General features: G+C 44.4%; 1 protein-coding gene across 1 annotated transcript in view; it reads right to left on the reverse strand.

Moving 5' to 3' along the window:
• The window catches only part of rhbdl1 (rhomboid, veinlet-like 1 (Drosophila)), a 98465-nt gene that overhangs the window by 70574 nt on the left and 2617 nt on the right, over nt 1-25274 (reverse strand). Inside the window, exons 2-3 of the mRNA XM_078240834.1 lie at nt 20090-20238; nt 6319-6431 (exon numbers count right to left, since the gene is read on the reverse strand). Of these exons, the coding sequence (XP_078096960.1) occupies nt 6319-6431; nt 20090-20238 (262 nt within the window). The remainder of the gene's footprint in view (nt 1-6318; nt 6432-20089; nt 20239-25274) is intronic.

The raw sequence follows: 25274 nt of genomic DNA on the forward strand, positions 1-25274 counted from the left end.
TCTCTGCACCCTAGCTATGACTGTAACACTACATTCTGCACTTTCTCCTTTCCTTCTCTATGAAGAGTATGTTTGTCTGTTTAATGCACAAGAAACAATATTTTTCACTGTATACTAATACATGTGACAATAATAAATCAAATCTATCAACCTAACCCGCACATCTTTGGACTGTGGGAGGAAACTGGAGCACCCGGAGGAAACCCACGGAGATACGAGGAGAACTTACAAACTCTGGTGAGGCAGCAGTGCTAACCTCCATGCCACCGTGCTGCCCCTGCTAAATACTGGGGCCTCAACTATTTACCATTTATATAGACGATCTGGAGGAGGGGACTGAGTGTAGGGTAACAAAGTATGCAGACGACACAAAGATAAGTGGAAAAGTGAATCGTGTGGAGGGTGTAGAAGATCTGCAGAGAGATTTGGACAGGCTGAGTGAGTGGGCAAGGATCTGGCAGATGGAGTATAACATTGACAAATGCGAGGTTATTCACTTTGGAGGAAATAATAGCAAATTGGATTATTATCTAAATGGAAAAAAATTACAACATGCTACTGTGCAAAGGGACCTGGGGGTCCTTGTGCATGAGACGCAAAAACCCAGTCTGCAGGTGCAACAGGTGATCAAGAAGGCAAATGGGATGTTGGCCTATATCGCAAGGGGGATAGAATATAAAAGCAGAGATGTCTTGCTGCATCTGTATAGGCCACAGCTGGAATACTGTGTGCAGTATTGGTCCCCTTATTTGCGGAAGGATATATTGGCCTTGGAGGGAGTGCAGAGAAGGTTCACCAGATTGATACCAGAGATGAGGGGTGTTGATTATGAAGAGAGACTGAGCAGATTGGGTTTGTACTCGTTGGAATTTAGAAGACTGAGGGGGGATCTTATAGAGACCTATAAGATAATGAAGGGGCTGGATAGGGTAGAGGTGGAGAGATTCTTTCTACTTAGAAAGGAAGCTAGAACTAGAGGGCACAGCCTCAAAATAAAGGGGGGTCAGTTTAGGACAGAGTTGAGGAGGAACTTCTTCTCTCAGAGGGTGGTGAATCTCTGGAATTCTCTGCTCACTGAAGTGGTGGAGGCTACCTCGTTGAATATGTTTAAATCATGGATAGATGGATTCCTGATTGGTAAGGGAATTAGGGGTTATAGGGATCAGGCGGGTAAGTGGAACTGATCCACTTCAGATCAGCCATGATCTTATTGAATGGCTGGGCAGGCTCGAGGGGCTAGATGGCCTACTCCTGCTCCTATTTCTTATGTTCTTATGTTCTAAACCAAGATGTTAAACTATATCTCTCTGCCCTCTCAGGTAGATATAAAAGTTTCCACAGCACCACTGGAAGAAGAGCAGGGGAGTTCTTCCTGGTGCCACAGCCAATAGTTATCCCTCAACCAACACCTAAAAGGAACGATATGGTCTTTTATCTCATTGCTTTTGTCAGACCTGGCTGTACTTAAATTGACTGCTGCATTTCCTACAACAGTGATTCCACTTTAGAAGTACCTCCTTGGCCTCAAAACTGTTGGGGACATCTTGAAGTTCTGATAGCTGCTGCATAAATGCAAGTTTTTTTTTCTATGTTTGAATCGCAGTTTGGACTACCTCAAATTTGGCAAGATTCTGTTGGCACATGTTGCTAACGTTCTACAAGATGGTTTACAACATCACATCCAAAATGGTGCAACCTGTTACATTTAAGTTACATTAAAATACATACAAGCCACCCTACACCAAGTGACGACAAAGACAAGATAATCAGTGAATTATTTGCTTATGTTGTAACAAAATGTACTCTTTTTATACTTATATACAAACTTATAAGTATATACTTAAATATACTTACATACAAAATATACTCTTTTTATATTTGCACTCTTTTTTGCAAAGTCTGCACTTAGTTTCCACATAACTTCAGCATGTTGAAGGCCCTTGTGCTCCTTCTTGGTTGAACCATACTATAATTTAAATAATTATTTGCTTATGTTGCAATAAAACATACTCTCCTGGAATGTACAACAGAGAAGGAGGCCATTCTACTGTTGTGACCGTACTAGGTGTCTGCAGGAACCAATCACCTAGTGTCTTTTCCCTTAGCCTTGCCAATTTTTCCCCCTCAGATAATGATCCACATGAGACACTTTGGGGGTGAATTTCCACAGGAGTTCCCCTTGCCCTCCATATCATCAGTAGAAGAACTAAGTAAGTGCTAGAAATCCCCGCTGCTACTTAAGGAGTGAAGGAAAAATCAACAGCTTACCAAGGACTCTGGTCTATACGGAACAGCACTAACAGAACAGTCTTAGTGCATATCCAAAGAACAAAGAAAATTACAGCACAGGGACAGGCCCTTCGGCCCTCCAAGTCTGCACCAACCATGCTGCCCACTGAACTAAAACCCCCTCCCGGGGACCATATCCCTCTATTCCCATCCTATTCATGCATTTGTCCAGATGCCCCTTAAAAGTCACTATCGTATCTGCCTCCACTACCTCCCCCGGCAGCGAGTTCCAGGCACCCACCACCCTCTGTGTAAAAAACTTGCCTCGTACATCTCCTTTAAACCTTAGCCCCTCGCACCTTAAACCTATGCCCCCTAGTAATTGACTCTTACACCCTGGGAAAAAGCTTTTGACCATCCACTTCTTCGATCTACTATCCAGTTGGCAAATTGCTTTTTAATTACCCACTCCACTTGAAACAACTGCTTTGTTTGTATTTTACATGGGGTTACAGGAGCAGGAAAAGGCCAATCAGCATTATGAGTCAGAGTGACATGTTCCTCATTTCATTTCTCCATATTCCTTGGCAGCACACAAACATCAATCTCAGTTCTGAAATTGCAACTGACCCAGCAACCAGAGCCTTTTGTTGGAAAGAATCTCGATTTCCACTAACACTTAGAACAAAAATGCTTCCTGATTTGACTCCTAACTGGCATAGCTGTAATTTTAAGACTATTGTTACGACACGGAGGTGACTTTTCCCTCTGTTCGATTTTGGAACCACTCAAAGGGGTATACGTTACCTCGTAATCTTGTACAAGTGTGTGTGAGGTAGTAGGAAGTTATTGGTTTTGGTAAATTAAAGCAGGATCTGACACTTTATCATGAACAATTAACAGAACTTTATTTTTTAAACTGGTGACAACCTTATTCAAACAATTAAGAAACTGAATAAAATCCCAATAGAATGCTGTTTGAATACTACAAGACTCATTCAGGAACAGTAGAATAAATCATTACAGAATTTAGTCACTCGCAAGTAAAATACAAACAGGCGTCTTTGGAAATATGACCTTTCATCAATGATGCTCATGTCTGGAATACTTTCTGGGTTGGTATCTCACTCTATTCTGAGGGTGGTTTTATAATGACATACTTGAAACTGCAGGATTTACATGAGAGCCATGCCTACCCTCCTTCTGACATAAGAGGTGGCAAGCATACTCTGTCAGTTACCCGTCATGTCCAGGTTTATATACCTGGAATTACCTCACAGAATTCCTGTGATCTGAGTGGCCAAAGGCTGTCAACAATTCTCACATTTGAATTCCATTGGTTCTGTGTCTCTGCGTGCTTGCTTTAAACTCATTGGTCCAATTCAAAAGCCTGTTTTGGTTAGGTCGGAACACTGACCTGCTTCTGCAGCCTGCGCTCTGCAATTTAAACAGTTCAGCATTGAACCCAAAAACAGCTTTTTGCCAGCACTGACACAATCAGCTTTTAAAGAAGCAATGTCCTGTTATTTCCCCTTTAGTATTTTACACTCTTTATAAACTCAACTTCACAACATTTTTTTTCATGCAATGTGGGCATCACTGGCAAATAAGGCCAACATTTGTTGCCCATTGCTAATTTCTAGTAGATGTTTCAAGGCAGTTGAGAGTCAACCACATTGCTCTGGGTCTGGAATCCCACATAGGTCAGACCGGGTAAGGATGGCAAATGTTCACCCTCCAGGACATGAGCGAAACAGATAGGTTTTTACAATAATCAATGCTAGCCTCACTGTCACCATTACTGAGACTAGCTTTCAATTCCAGATTTATTAGTTGAGTGTAAATTCTACAGCTGTCATGGGATTTGAACCCATGCCACCAGAGCATTAACCTGGGCTGGATTACTAACCCAGTGACATTACCACTATGCCATCACCACCTCCCAGAATTATGTCCCTAATGAAATTCTCTGGGTTGGAAATGTTCCCAGCACACAATCTGAATCCGTCAATAAAAGAGGAATTTGGTTATCTAAGTCTCTGATACAGCCTCAGCTGAGTTACGGTGGAATAAATACACATTTTCACATCAACATTATGATGGAATACTCACCACTTGCTTGGATGGATGCAGACTCAACAACAATAAAGAAGCTTAATAAAGTTTCAAAGTTTATTTATTAGTGTCACAAGTAGGCTTACATTAACACTGTAATGAAGTTACTGTGAAAATCCCCTAGTCGCCACACTCTGGTGCCCATTCGGGTACACTGAGGGAGAATTTAGCATGGCTAATGTGCCTAACCAGCACGTCTTTTGGGCTGTGGGAGGAAACTCAGAGGAAACCCACGCAGACACGGGGGGGAACGTGCAAACTCCGCACAGACAATGACCCGAGGTCGGGAATCAAACCTGGGTCCCTGGTGCTGTGAGGCAGCAGTGCTAACCACTGTGCCACTGTGTCACTGACCAAAACTCTGCACTTGATAAGTGCTCTGGCTCAAACTCGTTATCCAACATCTTCCTTAATGCCACAGGTGCATGTAGCAATACCCCATGCTCATTCGGAGAGCAACTCTCAACTCCAGAACCTGAGATGGACAAGAGCAGCAATGTCATGGGAATACCATCAGCTGTAAGTTCCCCCCCAGGTTATGTGCCACTTTGGTTTGGCTACATCCTGTCTTTCTTCCATTATTGTTGGGTTAAAATCCTGGGATTCTCTATCTAATACTACTGTTGGAGAACCATCACCACATGGACTGTGGTGATTCACATCGAGGGTCATCACCAGCTTCCCAGGGTAACATTGGAGTGGACAGTGAATGGAGCTTAGCCAATATCATCCATAAAGAACAAAGAACAAAGAACAAAGAACAGTACAGCACAGGAAACAGGCCCTTCGGCCCTCCAAGCCTGTGCCGCTCCTTGGTCCAACTAGACCAATCGTTTGTATCCCTCCATTCCCAGGCTGCTCATGTGACTATCCAGGTAAGTCTTAAACGATGTCAGCGTGCCTGCCTCCACCACCCTACTTGGCAGCGCATTCCAGGCCCCCAACACCCTCTGTGTAAAAAACGTCCCTCTGATGTCTGAGTTATACCTCGCCCCTCTCAGCTTGAGCCCGTGACCCCTCGTGATCGTCACCTCCGACCTGGGAAAAAGCTTACCACTGTTCACCCTATCTATACCCTTCATAATCTTGTATACCTCTATTAGATCTCCCCTCATTCTCCGTCTTTCCAAGGAGAACAACCCCAGTCTACCCAATCTCTCCTCATAGCTAAGGCAACATCCTGGTAAACCTTCTCTGTACTCTCTCCAATGCCTCCACGTCCTTCTGGTAGTGCGGCGACCAGAACTGGACGCAGTACTCCAAATGTGGCCTAACCAGCGTTCTATACAGCTGCATCATCAGACTCCAGCTTTTATACTCTATACCCCGTCCTATAAAGGCAAGCATACCATATGCCTTCTTCACCACCTTCTCCACCTGTGTTGCCACCTTCAAGGATTTGTGGACTTGCACACCTAGGTCCCTCTGTGTTTCTATACTCCTGATGACTCTGCCATTTATTGTATAACTCCTCCTTACATTATTTCTTCCAAAATGCATCACTTCGCATTTATCCGGATTAAACTCCATCTGCCACCTCTCCGCCCAATTTTCCAGCCTATCTATATCCTGCTGTATTGCCCGACAATGCTCTTCGCTATCCGCAATTCCAGCCATCTTCGTGTCATCCGCAAACTTGCTGATTACACCAGTTACACCTTCTTCCAAATCATTTATATATATCACAAATAGCAGAGGTCCCAGTACAGAGCCCTGCGGAACACCACTGGTCACAGACCTCCAGCCGGAAAAAGACCCTTCGACCACTACCCTCTGTCTCCTATGGCCAAGCCAGTTCTCCACCCATCTAGCCACTTCTCCTTGTATCCCATGAGCCTTAACCATGTCCCAAGAACAAATAGAAAATGACAGTCTCACCAATACTGAGCAATAGTTATGTGTTTTATATCTGTGTGTATGAGCTTTAGCTGAATGAAACCCGCTGTGTGCTGATTTAGCAAAGAGTAAGCTCACCTGCTAGAACACCTGCCAGGTACAGCAGTCCAATGCGCATAATCCCATGGACCATCTCGAGTGGCACTCCAATCATCAGCTGCAAGAAAGCATTGAACCCCAATTGTTCCAACCTGTGGTAACCACAAGAGTTAAAGTCAGACTTGTTACTAGAGGGTTTGTAAACATAAACATTGATTCAATCAGCTCAATTCACAATTATGTTTCATTTTTATTAAAAGACCAGTGGGGGCGATTCTCCCCCAAAAATTCTAAATGTCAAATTCGCATAAAAACTGGAGTAAATCCCGCTGGTTTTCAGCAGGAGTTTAAAAATAATCTCCTACACTCCGTGCACTGCACTAACGTGTGAATCACTTTAAAATTCAGTAGGTGAGGCCTATTCCCACTTGAAAGGTCAGCAACATAGCGGGCCACTATGCATGCGCCGATCTGTCAGTACCGAGATCGGCGCATGCACTGTAGCCCCAGACTGCCAGCCTCTCAGTCGCTGGCCAGCCCTGTGACCCCGCAACGCCGGCCGTGCGACTCCCCCACCCCGCAGCCCCATCACTGATCTCCTGGACATGTCTGGGCCAGCCTCGAACTCCCTCTCTCCTGGCCTGCCCCCATCTCCCGCCCCCGCATCTCTCCCCCCACTCCCCTCCAACCAGCAGTCCCAAATCATCCCCCTCCGCAATCCTGACCCTCCCCAGCAGGCTGTTTCCCCTCCCCCACCCAGATGGCCAGCCCCAATCACTGGCCTGCCTCCCTCCCTCCCCCACCGATCCTGACTGCAGAGTGGCAGCAGGACCCCCACCGATTGCCCCCCTGAGGCCCCGCCACCTGTCAGGCCCTACCCCCCCATTAGGCACCCCCCCCCCCCTTGGCACTGCCCCTGCCACCCGACCCTCTAGGTGCCTGATTGCTCCCCCTTCCCTCCAGCTGGGTCGGGCCGCCAGCTCCCTGCAAGTGGGGAGCCATTGTAATCCCTGCTGGAGTGCAACATTCCAGCGGGGATTACTATAGCTCCCCACTCGCCCCCTCTGATTCCGTGGCAGGCGAGGAGGTAGAATTCCAGCGATGAATTTAAAAGAATGAGGACAGATCAAATTGAGGTATATAAGTAAGATGATAAAGTAGATGTGGAGTGGATGCTTCTTCTTGTGGGGCATTCTAGGACGAGAGGTCATAGTCTTAGGATAAGGGGCAGCAAATTTAAAACAGAGTTGGGGAGAAACTATTTCTCCCAAAGGGTTGTGAATCTGTGGAATTCGCTACCCCAAAGTGAGCAAATTTAAGGAGGAGTAATTTTTAATTGGTAATGTGTTGAAGGGTTATGGGGAGAAGGCAGGAAAATGGGGATGAGGAGTATGTCAGCCATGATCGAATGGCGGAGCAGACTCGATGGGCCGAATGGCCTAATTCTGCTCCTATATCTTATGAACTTATGATGGTGAGGGCAACAGGATATGTTGGACCATCAGTATATTGCAAGGCCAACGACTTATAAAGATTCTGGCCTCATAGGATAAATAGAGGGTGGGCCGAGAAGGAGGGTCAATTAGAAGATGGCCAGAATTTTATCGTCCCTCCCGCTCAGCTGGATATTATAGTCCCACTTAAGTAAGGGGCAATTAAAATGGCTCACCACATCTGCCAGGAGGTGGGTGGGATTGGGGGGGGGGACACGCTGTGGCAAAGCCATAAAATCCTAGCCTATGTGTATACAGTGCCGGATCGGATACAGGAAGTGAACAAAAGACTCACATTTGTGTAGCACTTTTGCATTCATATAGCACTTTCAAAAATGCAGTGGTCATGAAAAGTACTTTGCAGCCAATAAACTACTTCCTTTGAGGTGTAGTTGCTATTGTAATGTAGGAAACACAGGGAGAACCAAGCGTGGGAAATAAAAATTGGATTAAAAGGGAAAGGAAAGAAAAGAGACAGATAGGAAAATACAACAAAAGGTAACGGTGGCACAGTGGTGAGCACTGCTGCCTCACAGCGCCAGGGAGCCGGGTTCAATTCCTGGTTTGGGTCATTATCTGTGTGGAGTCTGCACATTCTCCCCGTGTCTGCGCGGGGTTCCTCCGGGTGCTCCAGTTTCCTCCCACAATCTGAAAGAAGTGCCGGTTAGGTGCATTGACCCGAACAGGTGTTGGACTGTGGCAACTCGGGGAATTTCACAGTAACTTCATTGCAGTGTTAATGTAAGCCTTACTTGTGACAATAATAAATAAGCTTTACTTTACTTAAGTTTGAAAATTGACATTCTAAAGCCTCAGGATTATGAGTGAATGGAACTCCAGATTGATATTGGTTTATTTTCTGGGCAAGAGAGGTTGATTGACAATCATTAGCAACTATTTAGTCATTAAAATATACAAGGCTTTAATTATTAGACATTACTTTCTGCAGCAATTTAATGAGAAATTAATGTGCAGATTTCTTGAAAGGCATGGGGAGGTTAAGCACAGCAAACCATTTTAGTGGAGCTAAGAACAGAGCAATGCAAATTGCCCAGCAACTAGTAATGGCTCACAATTCATGGGGTATCCCTTCCTCACTGCAGGTTGTTGATGATTTGCACAGTAATGATGGTGTGCATCATTCAGACGCTGTTATTTGCTCAACAAAAGCATGCCCAACACGTTTAACCAGATCCAGGGGGGGAATAACTGGTTCTTCACTAAAAGGTAGTGGGCAAATGATCAGAAAGTAAAATTAAAAAGATTTTTACAAAAGAGACAGAAAACAAATCTCAGGCTGACATTACAAATATGATGGAAACTATGGAGGGAAAGATAAACAAAAAAATAGGGAAACTAAAAAGGGGATTATGGAGAAAGATTAATGGAGAACATAAAAGAATATACCAGAGGATTTCCGAAACACATTAAAAATAAATTGCTAAAGGGCCAATAAGGCTGGATAGAATCATAGAATCCCTACAGTGCAGAAGGAGGCCATTCAGCCCATTGAGTCTGCACTGACCACAATCCCACCCAGGCCCTATTCCTGCAACTCACATATTTACTCTGCTAATCCCCTGACTCTAGGGTCAATTTAGCACAGCCAATCCACCTAACCCGCACATCTTTGGAGTGTGGGAAGGAACCGGAGCACCCGGAGGAAACCCACGCAGACATGGGGAGAATGTGCAAACTCCACACAGACAGTGACCTGAGGCTGGAATTGAACCCGGGTCCCTGGCGCTGTGAGGCAGCAGTGCCCCCGGGCTGCCCGTAGATAGAGGAAAAAGAAATCATATGAAGAACTGGTAGAATTACTATGATTACTTTGCATATTTTGTGACAGAAGTTTGCCATAGTGGAATAAAAAGTTAGTTAATAGAGGAGTAATAGGACAACTGGATAGGACACTGCAAATCGAGAGGTATTAACAAATTTATTGGTGGAAATCGCAGTGGGGAATACAGGGGGTCAGGATTTCCACCGAGCTGGGAAGATTTAACGAACCTTTAAAAGCTGCTGGCGGGATCCAGAACTGGAAATTTCACCCCCATTTCTGACATGCAATCTTTGCAGGCGAGGGAATAGGTGGAAAACCCAAACCGAGCAGTGTCATTTGAACCTGATACTAAGTTCAAACAGATCCAATTCTGGTTGTTGCAAAAGCAATGACCTATTGTGTGGAAATCACGAGTTGATGGAGTAAACACAAATGCTCTTAAGAGTGGATAAGATATGTATACAACTGAAGTTTTGTAACCCTGACTCTTTAAACGTGCAAAAAAATAGGCTGCAGCTGTCAGTGAGAGTTTAAAAAAAACTCTTCTGGACTGCTTGATTGAAGGGCCTAGATTAAAAATAAAAGTAGCATCTAGTCATGCAGTTTCAATAGACCTCTTTGTTGACATTTCCCCAAGGGCCATTATTATGTCACTATGAATGTTTAGCTGAGTTTCGAAAGCTACTATTATCTCAGCAGGGGGTTCTGAGTTTAAATAAGAGCATAATAAAAGCTGAAAATCTGAAATACAAATAGATAATGCTGTCAAAACTCAGCAGTCCGGCAGCATCCATGAGGAGAGAAACAGAGTTAATGATTTGAGTCCATATGACTCTTATTTAGAGTTAAAGAAAGGGACAAATGTGATGGATTTGATACAGTCTAAGACAAGGTAGAGCAGGTGGAGCAAAGTAGAAGGTCTGAGTTCTGAGTACAGTTTAATTGACAACTTAAAGAGGTTATTAATAACAACAAAAACAGAAAATGCTGGAAAATCTCAGCAGGTCTGAAAGCACCTGTGGAGAGAGAATAGAGCCAACATTTCGAGTCTAGATGATCCTTCGCTCTGACGAAGAGTCATCTGGACTCGAAATGTTGGCTCTATTCTCTCTCCACAGATTCTGTCAGACCTGCAGCACTTTTCCAGTATTTTCTGGTTTTGTTTCAGATTCCAGCATCCGCAGTATTTTGCTATTATATTGGAGGCAATTAAGAAATTAGATGTATTTCATGTGGAGTCTAAATAAAAGTTTGTTTGTATTTAGAAGAGATTAACCACTGGAGATGATTTAGAAGCTTTGAATGAATTTTATCAATGGAAGTTTTTCACTATCAAGTGTTTTGGAGTGAGGACTGTATTAGATTGTTAGAAATTTATTTTCATCTCCACATGGCTCCTAAAGTCTATTTATCGTTCATAATTGGTGAGTGGCTATGGAGGTGACATGAGGGGTCGGGGGTGGGTGTGGGGGGGATGATGGGGGTGTTGGGGTGTGTGAGAGATGGGAGCTAGATGGACTAACAACTTCAAAACAGTTGGGACAAAGTCCCAGATAATCAAGTTGGACCTTCTAACCAGCCCACCTCAGCACTCACTCACCCCAGTGGCTGCCTATGGTCTACTTCCGGGGTCGGTGGACCCAACTCTAACCTGCAGCAACCTCCCTCAAATAATACTCTCAGGGGAGGTGATTGCCTAGTGGTATTATCGCTAGACTATTAATCAAGAAACTCAGCGAATGTTCTGGGGGACCTGGGTTCGAATCCCACCATGGCAGATGGTAGAATTTGAATTCAGTAAAAAAATCTAGAACTAATAATCTACTGATGACCATGAAACCATTGTCGATTGTCGGAAAAACCCATCAGGTTCACTAATGTACTTTAGGGAAGGAAATCTGCCGTCCTTATCTGGTCTGGCCTACATGTGACTCCAGAGCCACAGCAATGTGGCCTCGGGCAACGAGGGATGGGCAATAAATGCTGGCCAATTAGCAACACCCATGTCCCACGAATGAATGATAAAAAAATCGCATGTTTCAAGGTACTTTTTATTGAGGCAGGTGTGACGAGTTGGGAAATGTCCCAACTCGAGCTAGCCACTTCGGTAGCCAAAATCCAGCCCAACGGCAAATATGGTAAAATGTGAAAGCAAATCAGAAAGGAAAGGCCATAATCTTCCCTTTGTCCTCACATGTGGATTTTCTTTTGCCAAAGAACTGGCGACTTTCCATAGTAACACCTCAATTCAAAAAGAGAGAAAGCAATAAACTAGATCATTATAAACCAGCCAATTTAACATCAGCAGTGGGCAAACTTCAGAAGGATTAATAGGATTAAATTAATACTCAATTAGAAATGCATGGATTAATTAAGGAGAGGCAACATAAATTTGTTAAAAGCATGCCATGTCTGGCAAATTTAACGGGGTTTTTTGATGGAAAGCAAATTATCGACAAAGGCAATGTGTATATAGATTTTCAAACGGCTTTTGATAAGTTTATTGCTAAAATTCTAGCTAAAATTAAGATCTACTGTATTAACAGGAATTTGGCAACATGGCTGGGAACTTGGCTCAAGGACAGACACCAGACAGCAGTTGTTAATGGATATGTGATTGATGAGATGTTAACAGGGGTGTTGGGGTCACAGTGAATATACATCAGTGAAATGAGCTTAGGTGCAGCAAATACAGTGCCAGCATTTGTACGGGACACCCAAATAGATAGTGTGGCTAATTGCACAGAGCGCCAGTAGAATTTCAGTAGGACATGGGCAGATCAATGGTGAAGGAAGATCCTTGCATTTTCAAGGCAGGTCAGAACACTGGCATGGAGGTCCAGAATGCTGTGTTCATCCCAGCATCCTGGTAGTTCAGCATTAGAGAGGGAAATCCATAGGAAATTTCCAACACAGGGGTCAGTTTTAGGCAGGACATTAAGGATATAGAGAGGGCAGGGGCCAATATTTATTGGGATGATAAAGACGATGTTTATTAAAAAGGTACCACAACCCAGATTTCTCCATCATGGCAAAAATACCAAAGCGGTTGAAAATGGTAAGTCCTGGCCCCGAAAATGACCAGTCCCATTTTAGCAGGGTGGGAATGTGTTTTCACACATGTACGCTTTACTGAGGCAACTGGCTATTTATATCATCAGGTTCTTCCACTGAAGTGGGATTTTGTTAGCCTTGGAGTGTGAAATGCAAAGTTCAGATAGACTAAAAGTAGATCTGAATTTTGTGGATTAATTCGGACAGTCAGGGTACCCCACTGGAGAGGTAAGGTACCCCTTTGGATCTGGCACCGTGGACACGACTAGGGGAGATAAGGGGTGTCCTATGGTGGAGGTAATTTGCACAATGGGGTAGATCAGGCATCCTTTGTGAGGAGTAAGTTGTCCTTTAGAATTGGTAAAAGTAGGCATAAAGGTGTATAAACTCATTACTTCAAGCTCATTGGAACTATCAACAGATCTGTCAAAATCAACTATCTGAACTGTCAAAATTACCTATCCAAGGGACTTGTCAAAAACTGTCAAGATGAGCTGTCAAAAGGTACCTGTCAAACTGTCAAGGCATTTAAAAGTCCTACCCTTTAAATTTCTGAAAGGAATGTCTGGAGTTTAAAAAAAATGTGATTGCATACTATTTCACTCTTGTTTATTGACATGAGCCTGAGAATATCCATTACTGGATTAGTGCTGTATGACTCATTTCACAACCATCCATTTGTATAGTAGGGTGCCTTCTATTTCATAGTTTGATTGATAGCCACAAGAGTCACAGAATTGTTTTGATACTATTTGGCCCATGGTGTTTGCACTGTCCCTCCAAATGAGCACTATGATATAGTGCTATTCTCCTGCCTTTTCCCTCAATGCCCATTCAGACGCTCAAGTGGGCACTCAATGCCCGCTTAAGGGCCTCAGGGCATTGCAATGGCTATTGATCCATTGGCAAGTAGGGGGCTCACAATACAGTGAGCTTTGCATACAAGATGTGGGAGAGAGCACATTCTGGGCGAGACACAGCCAGAGTGAATGTGGGTAGCACTCAGTAATTCCAGTTCCAGTAATTTGGAACACAGTGGGAATTTGGTGCAGAGGATATGTGCTTTTTTCCTTTGCTTTCTAACTTTTAAATCTTCAGAGTGGTCGTGCCCTGCTGCAGCAGTAAGGCTACAAGGGACAAAGCTGACTGGTGAGTACTGGGTAAGAACTTACTACTTTTATTTATTTGTGTCACAAGTAGGCTTACATTAACATTGCAATGAAGTTACTGTGAAAATCTTCTAGTCGCCACATTCTGGCGCCTTTTCAGGTACACTGAGGGAGAATTTAGCATGGGCAATCCATCTAACCAGTACGTCTTTCGGACTGTGGGAGGAAACTGGAGCATCCGGAGGAAACCCATGCAAACACGGGGAAAACGTGCAGACTCCACACAGACAGTGACCCATGCCGGGAATTGAACCCAGGTCCCTGACGCTGTGAGGCAGCAATGCTAACCACTGTGCCACCATGCCACCCCTTTTGTAAGGTCCTTTTGTAGCTTATAGTTTGTAAGGACTATATTCTGTAGTAACAAGGACCAGGGAAGAAGGGCCATAGAATAATTGATATTATTTGATGTTAAGTATCTTCTAAAGGTTTAATTTAAAGAGGTAACTCATGGCAGGAGAGCTCAAAGCCTTGGTGTGCTCCTTGTGTTCCACTGGGAGGCCGGGAACATTTCCAATGCCTGGGACCAACATGTGTCCACGAAGTGTCTCCAGCTGCAACTCCTGGAAGCTTGGGTTTCAGAGCTGGAGTGACGTCTGGGGACATTATGGAACATCCACAAGCTGGAGATTATCGTGAAGCGAGGTATAGAGAGGTGGTCAGACCACTGGCTAAGGCTCCACAGGCAGGAAGGGAATATATAACCACCAGGCAGAGCAAGAAGTCTAGGTAGGTAGTGCAAGAATCTCCTGTGGCCATTTCCCTGCAAAACAGATGTATCGCCTTGGATACTGTTGAGGGGAATAGCCTCTCGGGGGAAAGCAGCAACAGCCAAATTCATTGCACTATGGTTGACTCTGCTGCACAGCGGAGGAGTAAAAAGTGTGGGAATGCAATAGTTATAGGAGATTCAATTGTAAGGTGAATAGATAGGCGATCCTGTGGCCTCAAACAAGATGCCAGAATGGTATGTTGCCTCCCTGGTGCTAGGATCAAGGATGTCTCGGAGCAGTTGAAAGACATTCTGGTGGGGGAGGGCGAACAGCCAGTGGTCATGGTACACATCGGTACAAACGACATTGATAAAAAAAGCGAAGAGGTCCTAAAAGCAGAATATAGGGAGCTAGGGAGTAAGTAAGAAAAGTAGGACCTCAAATGTAGTGATCTCAGGAGTACCACCAATAAGTACTATGTGCTAGTCAATGTAGAAATAGTAGGATATATCAGATGAATACGTGGCTGAGAGATGGCGTGAGGAAGAGGGATTCAGATTCCTGGGACATTGGGAGCAGTCTGGGGGAGGTGGGAGCAGTACAAGCTGGATGGGTTATATCTGGGCAGGACCGGGACTGGTGTCCTCGGGGGAGTATCTGCCAGAGTGGATGGAGAGGGTTTAAACTAAAATGATAGGATGGCGGGAACCTATGCAAGGAGTCAGAGGAGGGGGTAATCAAGGACAAGAACAAAATACAGAAAGGGGAATAAGAAAAGTGATAGACAAGAAAAGGGCCAGAATCAAACAGGGCCGCAGTGGCAAATAGTGGGAATGGAACCAATATTGTTAAAAAGACAAGCCTTCAGGCTTTGTAGCTTAATGTATGGAGCATTTGCAATAAAGTGGATGAATTGATTGCGCAAATAGATGTAAATGGGTATGATATAATTGGGATTACAGAGACGTGGCTGCAGGGTGACCAGGGATGGGAATTGAATGTCCAGGGGTACTCGGTGTTTAGGAAGAACAGACAAAAAGGAAAAGCCAGTGGAGTTGCATTGCTGGTTAAAGAGGAAATTAATGTGATAGTGAGGAAAGATATTAGCTCCGATGATGTGGAATCTGTCTGGGTAGAGCTGAGAAACACTAAGGGGCAAAAAATGATAGTGGGGGTTGTATCTAGGCCCCCAAACTGTAGTGTTGATGCCGGGAATAGCATTAAACAGGAAATTAAAAGACCATAAGACATAGGAGCAGAATTAGGCCACTCGGCCCATTGAGTCTGCTCCGCCATTCAATCATGGCTGATATTTTTCTCATCCCCATTCTCCTGTCTTTTCCCCATAACCCCTGATCCCCTTATTAATCAAGAACTTATCTATCTCTGTCTCAAAGACACTCAACGACCTGGCCTCCACAGCCTTCTGCGGCAAAGAGTTCTACAGATTCACCACTCTCTGGCTGAAAAAATTCCTCCTCATCTCTGGTTTAAAGGATCGTCCCTTTAGTTTGAGGTTGTGCCACCTGGTTCTAGTTTTTCCTACTAGTGGAAACATCCTCTCCACGTCCACTCTATCCAGGCCTCGCAGTATCCTGTAAGTTTCAATAAGGTCTCCCCTCATCTTTCTAAACTCCAACAAGTACAGACCCAGAGTCCTCAACCATTCCTCATACGACAAGCTCTTCATTTCAGGGATCATTATTGTGAACCACCTCTGGACCCTTTCCAAGACCAGCACATCCTTCCTTACATAGGGCCCAAAACTGCTCACAATACTCCAAATGGGGTCTAACCAGAGCCTTATAGAGCTTCAGAACCCTGCTCTTGTATTCTAGCCCTCTCGACATGAGTACTAACATTGCATTTGCATTCCTAACTGCCAACTGAACCTGCACATTAACCTTAAGAGAATCTTGAACAAGGACTCCCAAGTCCCTTTGTGCTTCTGATTTCCTAAGCATTTCCCCATTTAGAAAATAGTCCATGCCTCCATTCCTCCTTCCAAAGTGCATAACCTCACACTTTTCCACATTGTATTCCATCTGCCACTTCTTTGTCCACTCTCCTAGCCTGTCCAAGTCCTTCTACAGCCCCTCCTGCTTCATCAATACTACCTGTCCCTCTATATATCTTTGTATCATCTGTAAACTTGGCAACCTTCAGTTCCTTCATTCAAATCGTTAATGTATATTGTGAAAAGTTGTGGTCTCAGCAATGACCCCTGAGGCAAACCACTAGTCACCGGCTGCCATCCTGAAAAAGACCCCTTTATCCCCACTCTTTGCCTTCTGCCAGTCAGCCAATCCACTATCCATGCCAGGATCTTACCCTTAACACCATGGGCTCTTAACTTATTTAACAGTCTCCTATGCGGCACCTTGTCAAAGGCCTTCTGGAAATCTAAATAAATCATATTCACTGGTTCTCCTTTATCTAATTTCCTTGTTATCTCCTCAAAGAACCCTAACAGATTTGTCAGACATGACCTCCCCCTGACGAAGTTGTGCTGACTCAGTCCTATCAGACCATCCGATAAAAGAACAATCTGTAATTACAGGTGACTTTAATCTGCATATAGATTGGGCAAATCAAATTAGTCAACCGGAGAGGAGGATTTCCTGGAGTGAGCACAGGATGGTTTTTTGGACCAATATGTTGAGGAACCAACTAGAGAACAAGCCACTCTAGACAGGATATAGTGTAATGAGAAGGGAATAATTGGCAATCTAGTTGTGCGAGACCCCTTGGGGAACAAGCGACCAAAATAATAGAATTCTTCATCAAGATGGAAAGTGATGTAATTGATTCTGAGACGAGGGTCCTGAATCTTAATGAAGGAAACTATGATAGTATGAGGCACGAATTGTCTATGATGGATTGGGAAACGTTACTTAGAGGGATGATGGTGGATAGGCAATGGCAAATATTCACAGAGCGCATAGGTGAACTGCAACAATTGTATATTCCTGTCTGGCACTAAAGTAACTCAGGAAAGGTGGCCAAACCATGGCTTACAAGGGAAATTAGACGTAGTATTAGATCCAAGGAAGAGGTGTACAAATTGACCATAAAAAAACAACAGACCTGAGGATTGGAAACAGTTTAGAATTCGGCAAACAAGGACCAAGGGTTGATTAAGAGAAAATAGAGTCTGAGAGCAAGCTTGTGGGGAACAAAGAAAATGAATGTAAATTTTTCTATATGTATGTGAAGAGAAAAAGATTGGCGAAGACAAATGTAGGTCCCTCACAGTCAGAAACAGGGAATTTACAATGGGGAACAAAGAAATGGCTGACCAACTAAGTGGATACTTTGGCTCTGTCTTCACAAAGGAGGACACAAATAACATATCAGAAATGTTGGGGACACAGGGTTTAGTGAGAGGGAGGAACTGAAGGAAATCAGCATTAATAGAGAAATGGTATTGGGAAATTGATGGGATTGAAGGCCAATAAATCCACAGGGCCTGATAATTTACATCCCAGAGTCCTCAAGAAAGTGGCCCTAGACACAGTGGATGCATTGGTGGTCATCATCTAAGATTCTATGGGGTCCTTCTTTCAAAAGGACCCAGCATCAGGAAGTGGGGGACCAGCTGAGAGCCACCCATCTGCCCTTGCTGTCAACCTCTCCCTCATCTCTAAGCCCTCCCCTGTGATATAACCCTGCGATCCTCATCCCACCATCACTCAGCAGCACCTCCAAGGTCCCAGCGCTCCAGCCCCCAGCATAATGTAAGCACTCCTGCTCCTCTTGGCCCACATGGGAGCGACAGAATATGTTTTGATCTTAGTTGGCAAGGCCTGACTTGGTCCTGGCTGCTGCTTTTGACATGTTCGACCCAGCAAGCAATCCGCCATTACCCCCCTGCCCTGGCCATGAGCTGAAACGGTAAATTGGACCCAGATGTCGTAATTTGCATGTTTGAAGAGGACTGCACCAGCCTTTGACATTTGTCCTTACCAACTGCAATTTAAAAGTATGAAGGATATTCTTATTTACACATGGCATACATTTTACAAAGAAGCACCCCCCATGTCAAGGCTGATATGGTGGGAGTACATATCAAGGAATCTGTGCACTGGCAAGCCCAGGTTAATGGGTGAACAATCATGTGGCACATGCAGATCTCCACGGCCCTCCAGATTTGTAATGTCAATTCTTTGGAACAAACCTAATCTCTACGCAGGATACCTGTGAAAGCTGCAGAGCAAATTGAATACTGTGTGTGTCGTTGCTGTTCACTTTCCATGTACAAGGTAATTGTCTGAATGTAGATACAGAGCACGTTTGGAAGTATTTCTCCCCTGAGAACAAAGATATGTTTCCAATGGAACTATAATGCTGATGCATCATGATTCTGTTCCAGCCCAGCTACTGCCAGGAAGAAGGATTTTCAATTACCAACAGTTAAAGTAATCGATCATTACCTGAACCTTACATCAGGATGTTATTGGACTGCAAATAATTCTGGATGTGTGACATAGGCTCATCACAAACAGTTTCCTCAGGATTTTCACCCATAGAATCCCTATGGTGCAGAAGGAGACTATTCGGCCTATTGAGTCTGCACCAACCTCAATCCCACCCAGGCCCTATTCCCATAACCCGACATATTTACCCTGCTAGTCCCCCTGACACTAGGGTCAATTTAGCATGGCCAATCCACCTAACCCGCACACCTTTGGACTGTGGGAGGAAACCCACACAGACATGGGGAGAACGTGCAAACTCCACATAAACAGTGACCCAAGCTGGGAATTGAACCCGGGTCCCTGGCGCTGTGAGGCAGCAGTGCTAACCACTGTGCCACCATGTCCCCACATGAACACATATTGTTCCTCCCTTACCTATATAATGATCCTCTGTTAACTGAACACTGTGTATTCATTCAGGACATCCTCTCCATTTACTACACAAAGGGGATGAAATTCACTTCACTGATGCACATTCTATGTTGGTAAAATCAGCGTTAGGTCCCTCAATTCTGTGTCGAAATCTCTCGAGCCTGACATGCATTGGAAATATGCCCGAACCCAGATTGAAGGGGCGATCTGGAACCCACGCTCGCCGTCCGTGTGAATGCCGGCGGGGGCTCAAGATCTGGAAGCCGCAGTATTCGCCGAAGGGTTTATGATTTTGGATCTTCCCTGCCCCTTGCTGTGGGATGTGAACCTGATAACGTCGCTGGTGAGGAGTGGGGATGATTCTTACCCACAATACATTTATCGGATCAGATCAGTGTACGTCCAGTTAAGTGAGGAGCAGTGTGTCTGGTGGCTCGGGTAGCTCGGACAAAACTCATTTTCATTGAACTAACAAAAAACAGGATTGGGATGTGAGTTAATGTGAACTGCCCTGTTACTTTTCACATGTGTTACACTATCGCAAAGTCAAGGTCTATCCGGTATCGTCTGACCACTTGTGGTTTCTGGTGGAATCGCGGTCAACTTTCTGGTGTTCCAACTTACTTTAAATTAAACCCTTTTAACAGTAGGCATGAATGTCATTCCTCTGGTTTTAACTATAATCAAGGTTTTGCTGTTAGTTTGCACAATTCAAGTCAAGATACAAAGTAGAATCTGGCCAACCTACCCAGCATGCATGAACATATAGGTGAAGAACCTCCAAACGTGAGCCCTATATCCAGGATGATAGACCAAAGGACTCTTCATGTAGTCTGGGTGATAGGTTTGTAAAACCCACTTATTTAGCATGGCTCCATAGCAGATAAAAATAACAATCTGAAAGAGAAATATCATTAAAAAAATTAGTATTCAATTCACTCGATCCATACTCACAGAAAACCTCAACAAATTCTACCAGCAGCTTGCAAAGCCTAGGTTACAAAAAATGGCAAATTGCTAAGAGTAGGACAATAACTTCGTCAAAATAAATGGAAATTTTCTTTTTGTAGAAAATCAATCATATCTCAAGATTGTTTTCCTTTGGAAGTTACTTTATTATTTTATATATGGGCAGCACGGTGGCACAATGGTTAGCACTGCTGCCTCACAGCGCCAGGGACCCGGGTTCAATTCCCAGCTTGGGTCACAGTCTGTGTGGAGTTTGCACGTTCTCCCCATGTCTGCGTGGGTTTCCTCCTGTTGCTCTGGTTTCCTCCCACAATCTGAAAGATGTGCTGGTTAGGTGTATTGACTAGAACAGGCGCCAGAGTGTGGCAACTAGGGAAATTTCACAGTAACTTCATTGCAATGTTAATGTAAGCCTTATTTGTGACTAATAAATAAACTTTACTTTTATATATTTATATTTTTCTTCATGCCATAATAAAAAGAGGATTTTCTCCCAGGCTTTTCTCCATTACTATTTTGTAAACTGAATCTTCCACACATTGTTACCCCATATGGACCTATCATAATAGGGGGAGGCAATGGTCTAGTGGTATTATCGCTAGGCTATTAATCCAGAAACTCAGCGAATTTCCTGCCACAGCAGATAGTGGAATTTAAATTCCATTAAAAATATCTGGAATTAAGAACCTACTGATGACCATGACACCATTGTTGATTGTCACAAAAACCCATCTGGTTCACTAATGTCCCTCTAGGGAAGGAAATCTACCTGGTCTGGCCGACATGTGTATCCAGAGCCACAGCAATGTGGTTGAATCGTAAATCCCTACAGTGTGGAAGGAAGCCATTCGGCCCATTGAGGCTGCACTGACCACAATCCCACCCAGGACCTTATCGTATAACCCCTGCTGATTTACCCTGCTGATTCCTCTGACACTAAGGGGCAATTTAGCATGTCTAATCAACCTAACCTGCACATCTTTGGACTGTGTGAGGAAACCAGAGCACCCGGAGGAAACCCACGCAGACATGGGGAGAATGTGCAAATTCCACACAGGCAGTGACCCGAGGCTGGAAGTGAATCTGGGTCCCTGGCGCTTCGAGGCAGCAGTGCTAACCACTGTGCCACCATGTGACTCTCAGCTGCCCTCTGAACAAGGGCAACTAGGGATAAGCAATAAGTCCCAGTAATGCCCAAGTCCCACGAATGAATTTAAAAAAATGTTCATGGGCTCAGTTAGAAATTGCCTTCCTGCTCAGATACAATGATGAAGAGCAGGGGCCTCTCCCTTTGTCTGGGCCAACATTCCTACCTCGACCAGCAATATTAAAACAGTTTAACTGGTAATCCATCTAATTTGCTGTTTACGGAATTTTGATGTCCACACTGGCTGCAACATCCTCCAATAGAAACAGTGGAGGTAATTTTAACAGCGGATGATAATGTAAAATGGGCAATATCAGCTTGGCCGTCCATTCAATGCAAATGAAAATAAGAAGAGTTGTACAACGGCTGGCTAGATCACCACCAACATTTCACATTTCAACACAAAGTCACAATTAATCCTGGTGACTGCACATTCCAGAGATCATAGAATCCCTGCAGTGCAGAAAGAGGCCACTCGGCCCATCGAGTCTGCACCAACAACAATCCCACCCAAGCCCTAACCCCGTTACCCCACATATTTATCCCGCTAATCCCACTAACCTACATATCCCGGGACACTAACGAGCAATTTAGGATGGCCAAAGCACCTGTGGGAGGAAACCGGAGCACCCGGAGGAAACCCACGCAGACACTGGGAGAACGTGCAAACTCCACACAGACAGTGACCCAAGCCGGGAATCGAACCCGGGTCCCTGGAGCTGTGAGGCAGCAGTGCTAACCACTGTGCCACCCTGCCACCCAACAGAAGAAATCCATTGGTTGCAAAATCTTTTGGGATCCCCAGAGGGTTTCTGAAAATCTCATCCCTGCCATTGTTACCTCTGGACTTGACTATTCGAATGCAGTCCTAGCCACCCCTGCTCCCCACCCCCCACATTCTACCCTAAGAAATCTTGAGGCCACCCAAAACCCTGCTGCCATTGTCTTAACCCGCATCAAGCCCTTTGACCTGTCACCCCTGTGCTGACTGAGCCATGTTAGCTGGAAAGTAATGATTCAATTTTAACATCTTCATCCTCATTTTAAAACTGCCTCACCTCTCACGAGCTCAGATGCACAGCAACAACTCGCCAAGGCTCCACAGGCAGCACCTTCTAAACCCACTAGCACTACCATCAAGGCAGCAGACACAAGGAAACATTGCCACCTGGACGTTCCCCTCCACTATCCTGATTTGGAAAAATATCGTCATTCCTTCACTGTCACTGGATCAAAATCCTGGAACTCCCTCCCTTACAGCGCTATGGGTGTACCAACACCACATGTACCACAGCGGCTCAAGAAGGTCGTGAATGAAGCCCAATCCATCACGCAAACCAGCTTCCCATCCATTGACTCTGTCGACGCTTCCCGCTGCCTCGGCAAAGCAGCCAGCATAATTAAGGACCCCGGACATTCTCTCTTCCACCTTCTTCCGTCAGGAAAAAGATACAAAAGTCTGAGGTCACGTACCAACCGATTCAAGAACAGCTTCTTCCCTGCTGCCATCAGACTTTTGAATGGACCTACCTTGCATTAAGTTGATCTTTCTCTACACTCTAGCTATGACTGTAACACTACATTTTGCAGTCTCTCCTTTCCTTCTCTATGAACAGTATGCTTTGTCTGTATAGCGTGCAAGAAACAATACTTTTCACTGTATGTTAATACATGTGACAATAATAAATCAAATCAAATCAAAAGGCAGCTCACCACCACCTTGTCACAAGGCAATTAGGGATGGGCAACCAATGCTGGCCGAGCCAGCGAAGTCCACATCCCGTAAATGAATTTTAAAAATTCTCCTCCATGCCTACAGCCCTCCGTCATCGCTCTTCTGTTCTGATCTCTTGAACACTCTAATTTTAATGACCCCTCTACGGGTAACCAAGACTTCAGCTGCCAATCTTTTTGGCAAAACAATTAAATTAAATCAAATTAACTGAGGGTAAATTAAAAGGGTCAATCCCCAAAAAGAAGAAAACTGGCTGAAACAAAAGACAAAGTAGAAAGGAAACTTAAAACATCAAACTAAAATGTGATTAAAGGGGTTGATAATGCACCCCAGCCCCTGCGGTGCCCAGCGGACACGGAAGGCTTCAACAGTGCCCTCGGACCACCACATGCTCCCTCTCCAGGGACACCCAGCCGCAAATGTAGCCGCGGTAGAGGGGCAGACAATCGGGTCAGACAACTGCCAAGGCCCGAAACTCTGGAATCTCCTCCCTCAGCGCTTCTGCTTCTCTTTCCTCCTTCAAGAATCTCCGTGAAATGTACTGCTTTGTCTAACCTCTCCTTCATTGGTCAAATTTTGTTTGGCAACACTCCTGTGAAGTTTCTTGGGATATTTTACCACATCAAAGTTGTGATAAAAATACAAGTTGTTGTTGATATTGATGAGTTGCTTCATAAGATAATTTTCTTTGCTCTTGCATCTCCTCACATTGTTACAAAAATCATCATCAGAAGAAAAACTGCATTATAGTTTCATCCATCCCGTTTTAGGCCAGTTCTTAATTTGGTTGGCAAATAATTTCAGTACAATATTGACTCAATTATAATCAAGTGAGTTAAATTCAACAAAATGAAACCAAAACAATGCAACTTAGAAATGAAGCATTAAAGCTCTTTTGATTAAATATCCCGTGAATCACTTCCATGCCATTCAAATGTCAGGGTTTGAGGTTTTGAAAAGTTCATAGGGCTGACATGTGTTGTTTATTTCCAGCATACTTTTCCACTTTAAATGACAGACACTTTGGCCGGAATTTTACCGGCACGCCCGTCCCGATTCCCGGTGCGGGCGAGGCTCGGAGAACGGCATTCTCTGTTGGCCTCGGGCGGGATTGTCCGAACCTCGGGCAGATGTGCCGGTAAAATTCCACCCTTTGTTTAATGCAGTTTTACGTCTGTCCATGATAGCCGCTGTATCTGTTATCCTTACTATCAAATTACATTTTCCAATTTAAGAATAAAAAAATACTTGATAGGGCAAACTCCATCATGCATCACTGGAAGGAAAAAAGCCTTGTTTAAAGGGAGCGTAGCTTGAAGATGGAACTACACGGTGGCACAGTGGTTAGCACTGTTGCCTCACAGCGCCAGAGCCCCGGGTTCAATTCCTGGCTTGGGTCACTGTCTACGTGGAGTCTGCATGTTCTCTGCGTGGGTTTCCACCCACAGTCCGAAAGATGAGCTGATTAGGTGCATTGGCCGTGCTAAATTCTCCCTCAGTGTACCCGAACAGGCGCCAGAGTGTGGCGACTAGGGGATTTTCACAGTAACTTCATTGCAGTGTTGATGTAAGCCTACTTGTGACACAGATAAATAAACTTTAAATAATCTGGAAATGCGAGTTCAAATCTCACCATGGCACCCGGGGAGTTTAAATTCAGTTAATTAAATAAACCTGGAATAAAAAAAGCTTGTATCAGTGATGGTGACCATATAACAACCCAGATTGTTTTAAAAATAAAATCCAATACTAATGTAGGAGAGGGAAGGAATCCTGGCATCCTAGACGAGCCTATATGTGATTCCAGACTCACAATAAATGTGGTTGACTCTTAACTGCCCACAGAAATGGCCGAGCAAGCTACTCAGCTATATCGAAACGGTTTATGATGGATGGATTGCAGCAGTTCAAGGATACAGCTCAACACCCTCTTTTCAAGGGCAATTAGGGATGGGCAATAAATCCCGACCTTGCCAATGATGCTTACATTCCACAGATGAATAACAAAAAAAAATGTGATGTCAAAATAAACCGTGTTAAGATGACTCAAATGTCAGATATTATTTTACTATTACCATGTTA

The sequence above is a fragment of the Mustelus asterias genome, chromosome 23 (assembly GCF_964213995.1).
Source record: "Mustelus asterias chromosome 23, sMusAst1.hap1.1, whole genome shotgun sequence".
In the NCBI taxonomy this organism is placed as follows: Eukaryota; Metazoa; Chordata; class Chondrichthyes; order Carcharhiniformes; family Triakidae; genus Mustelus; species Mustelus asterias.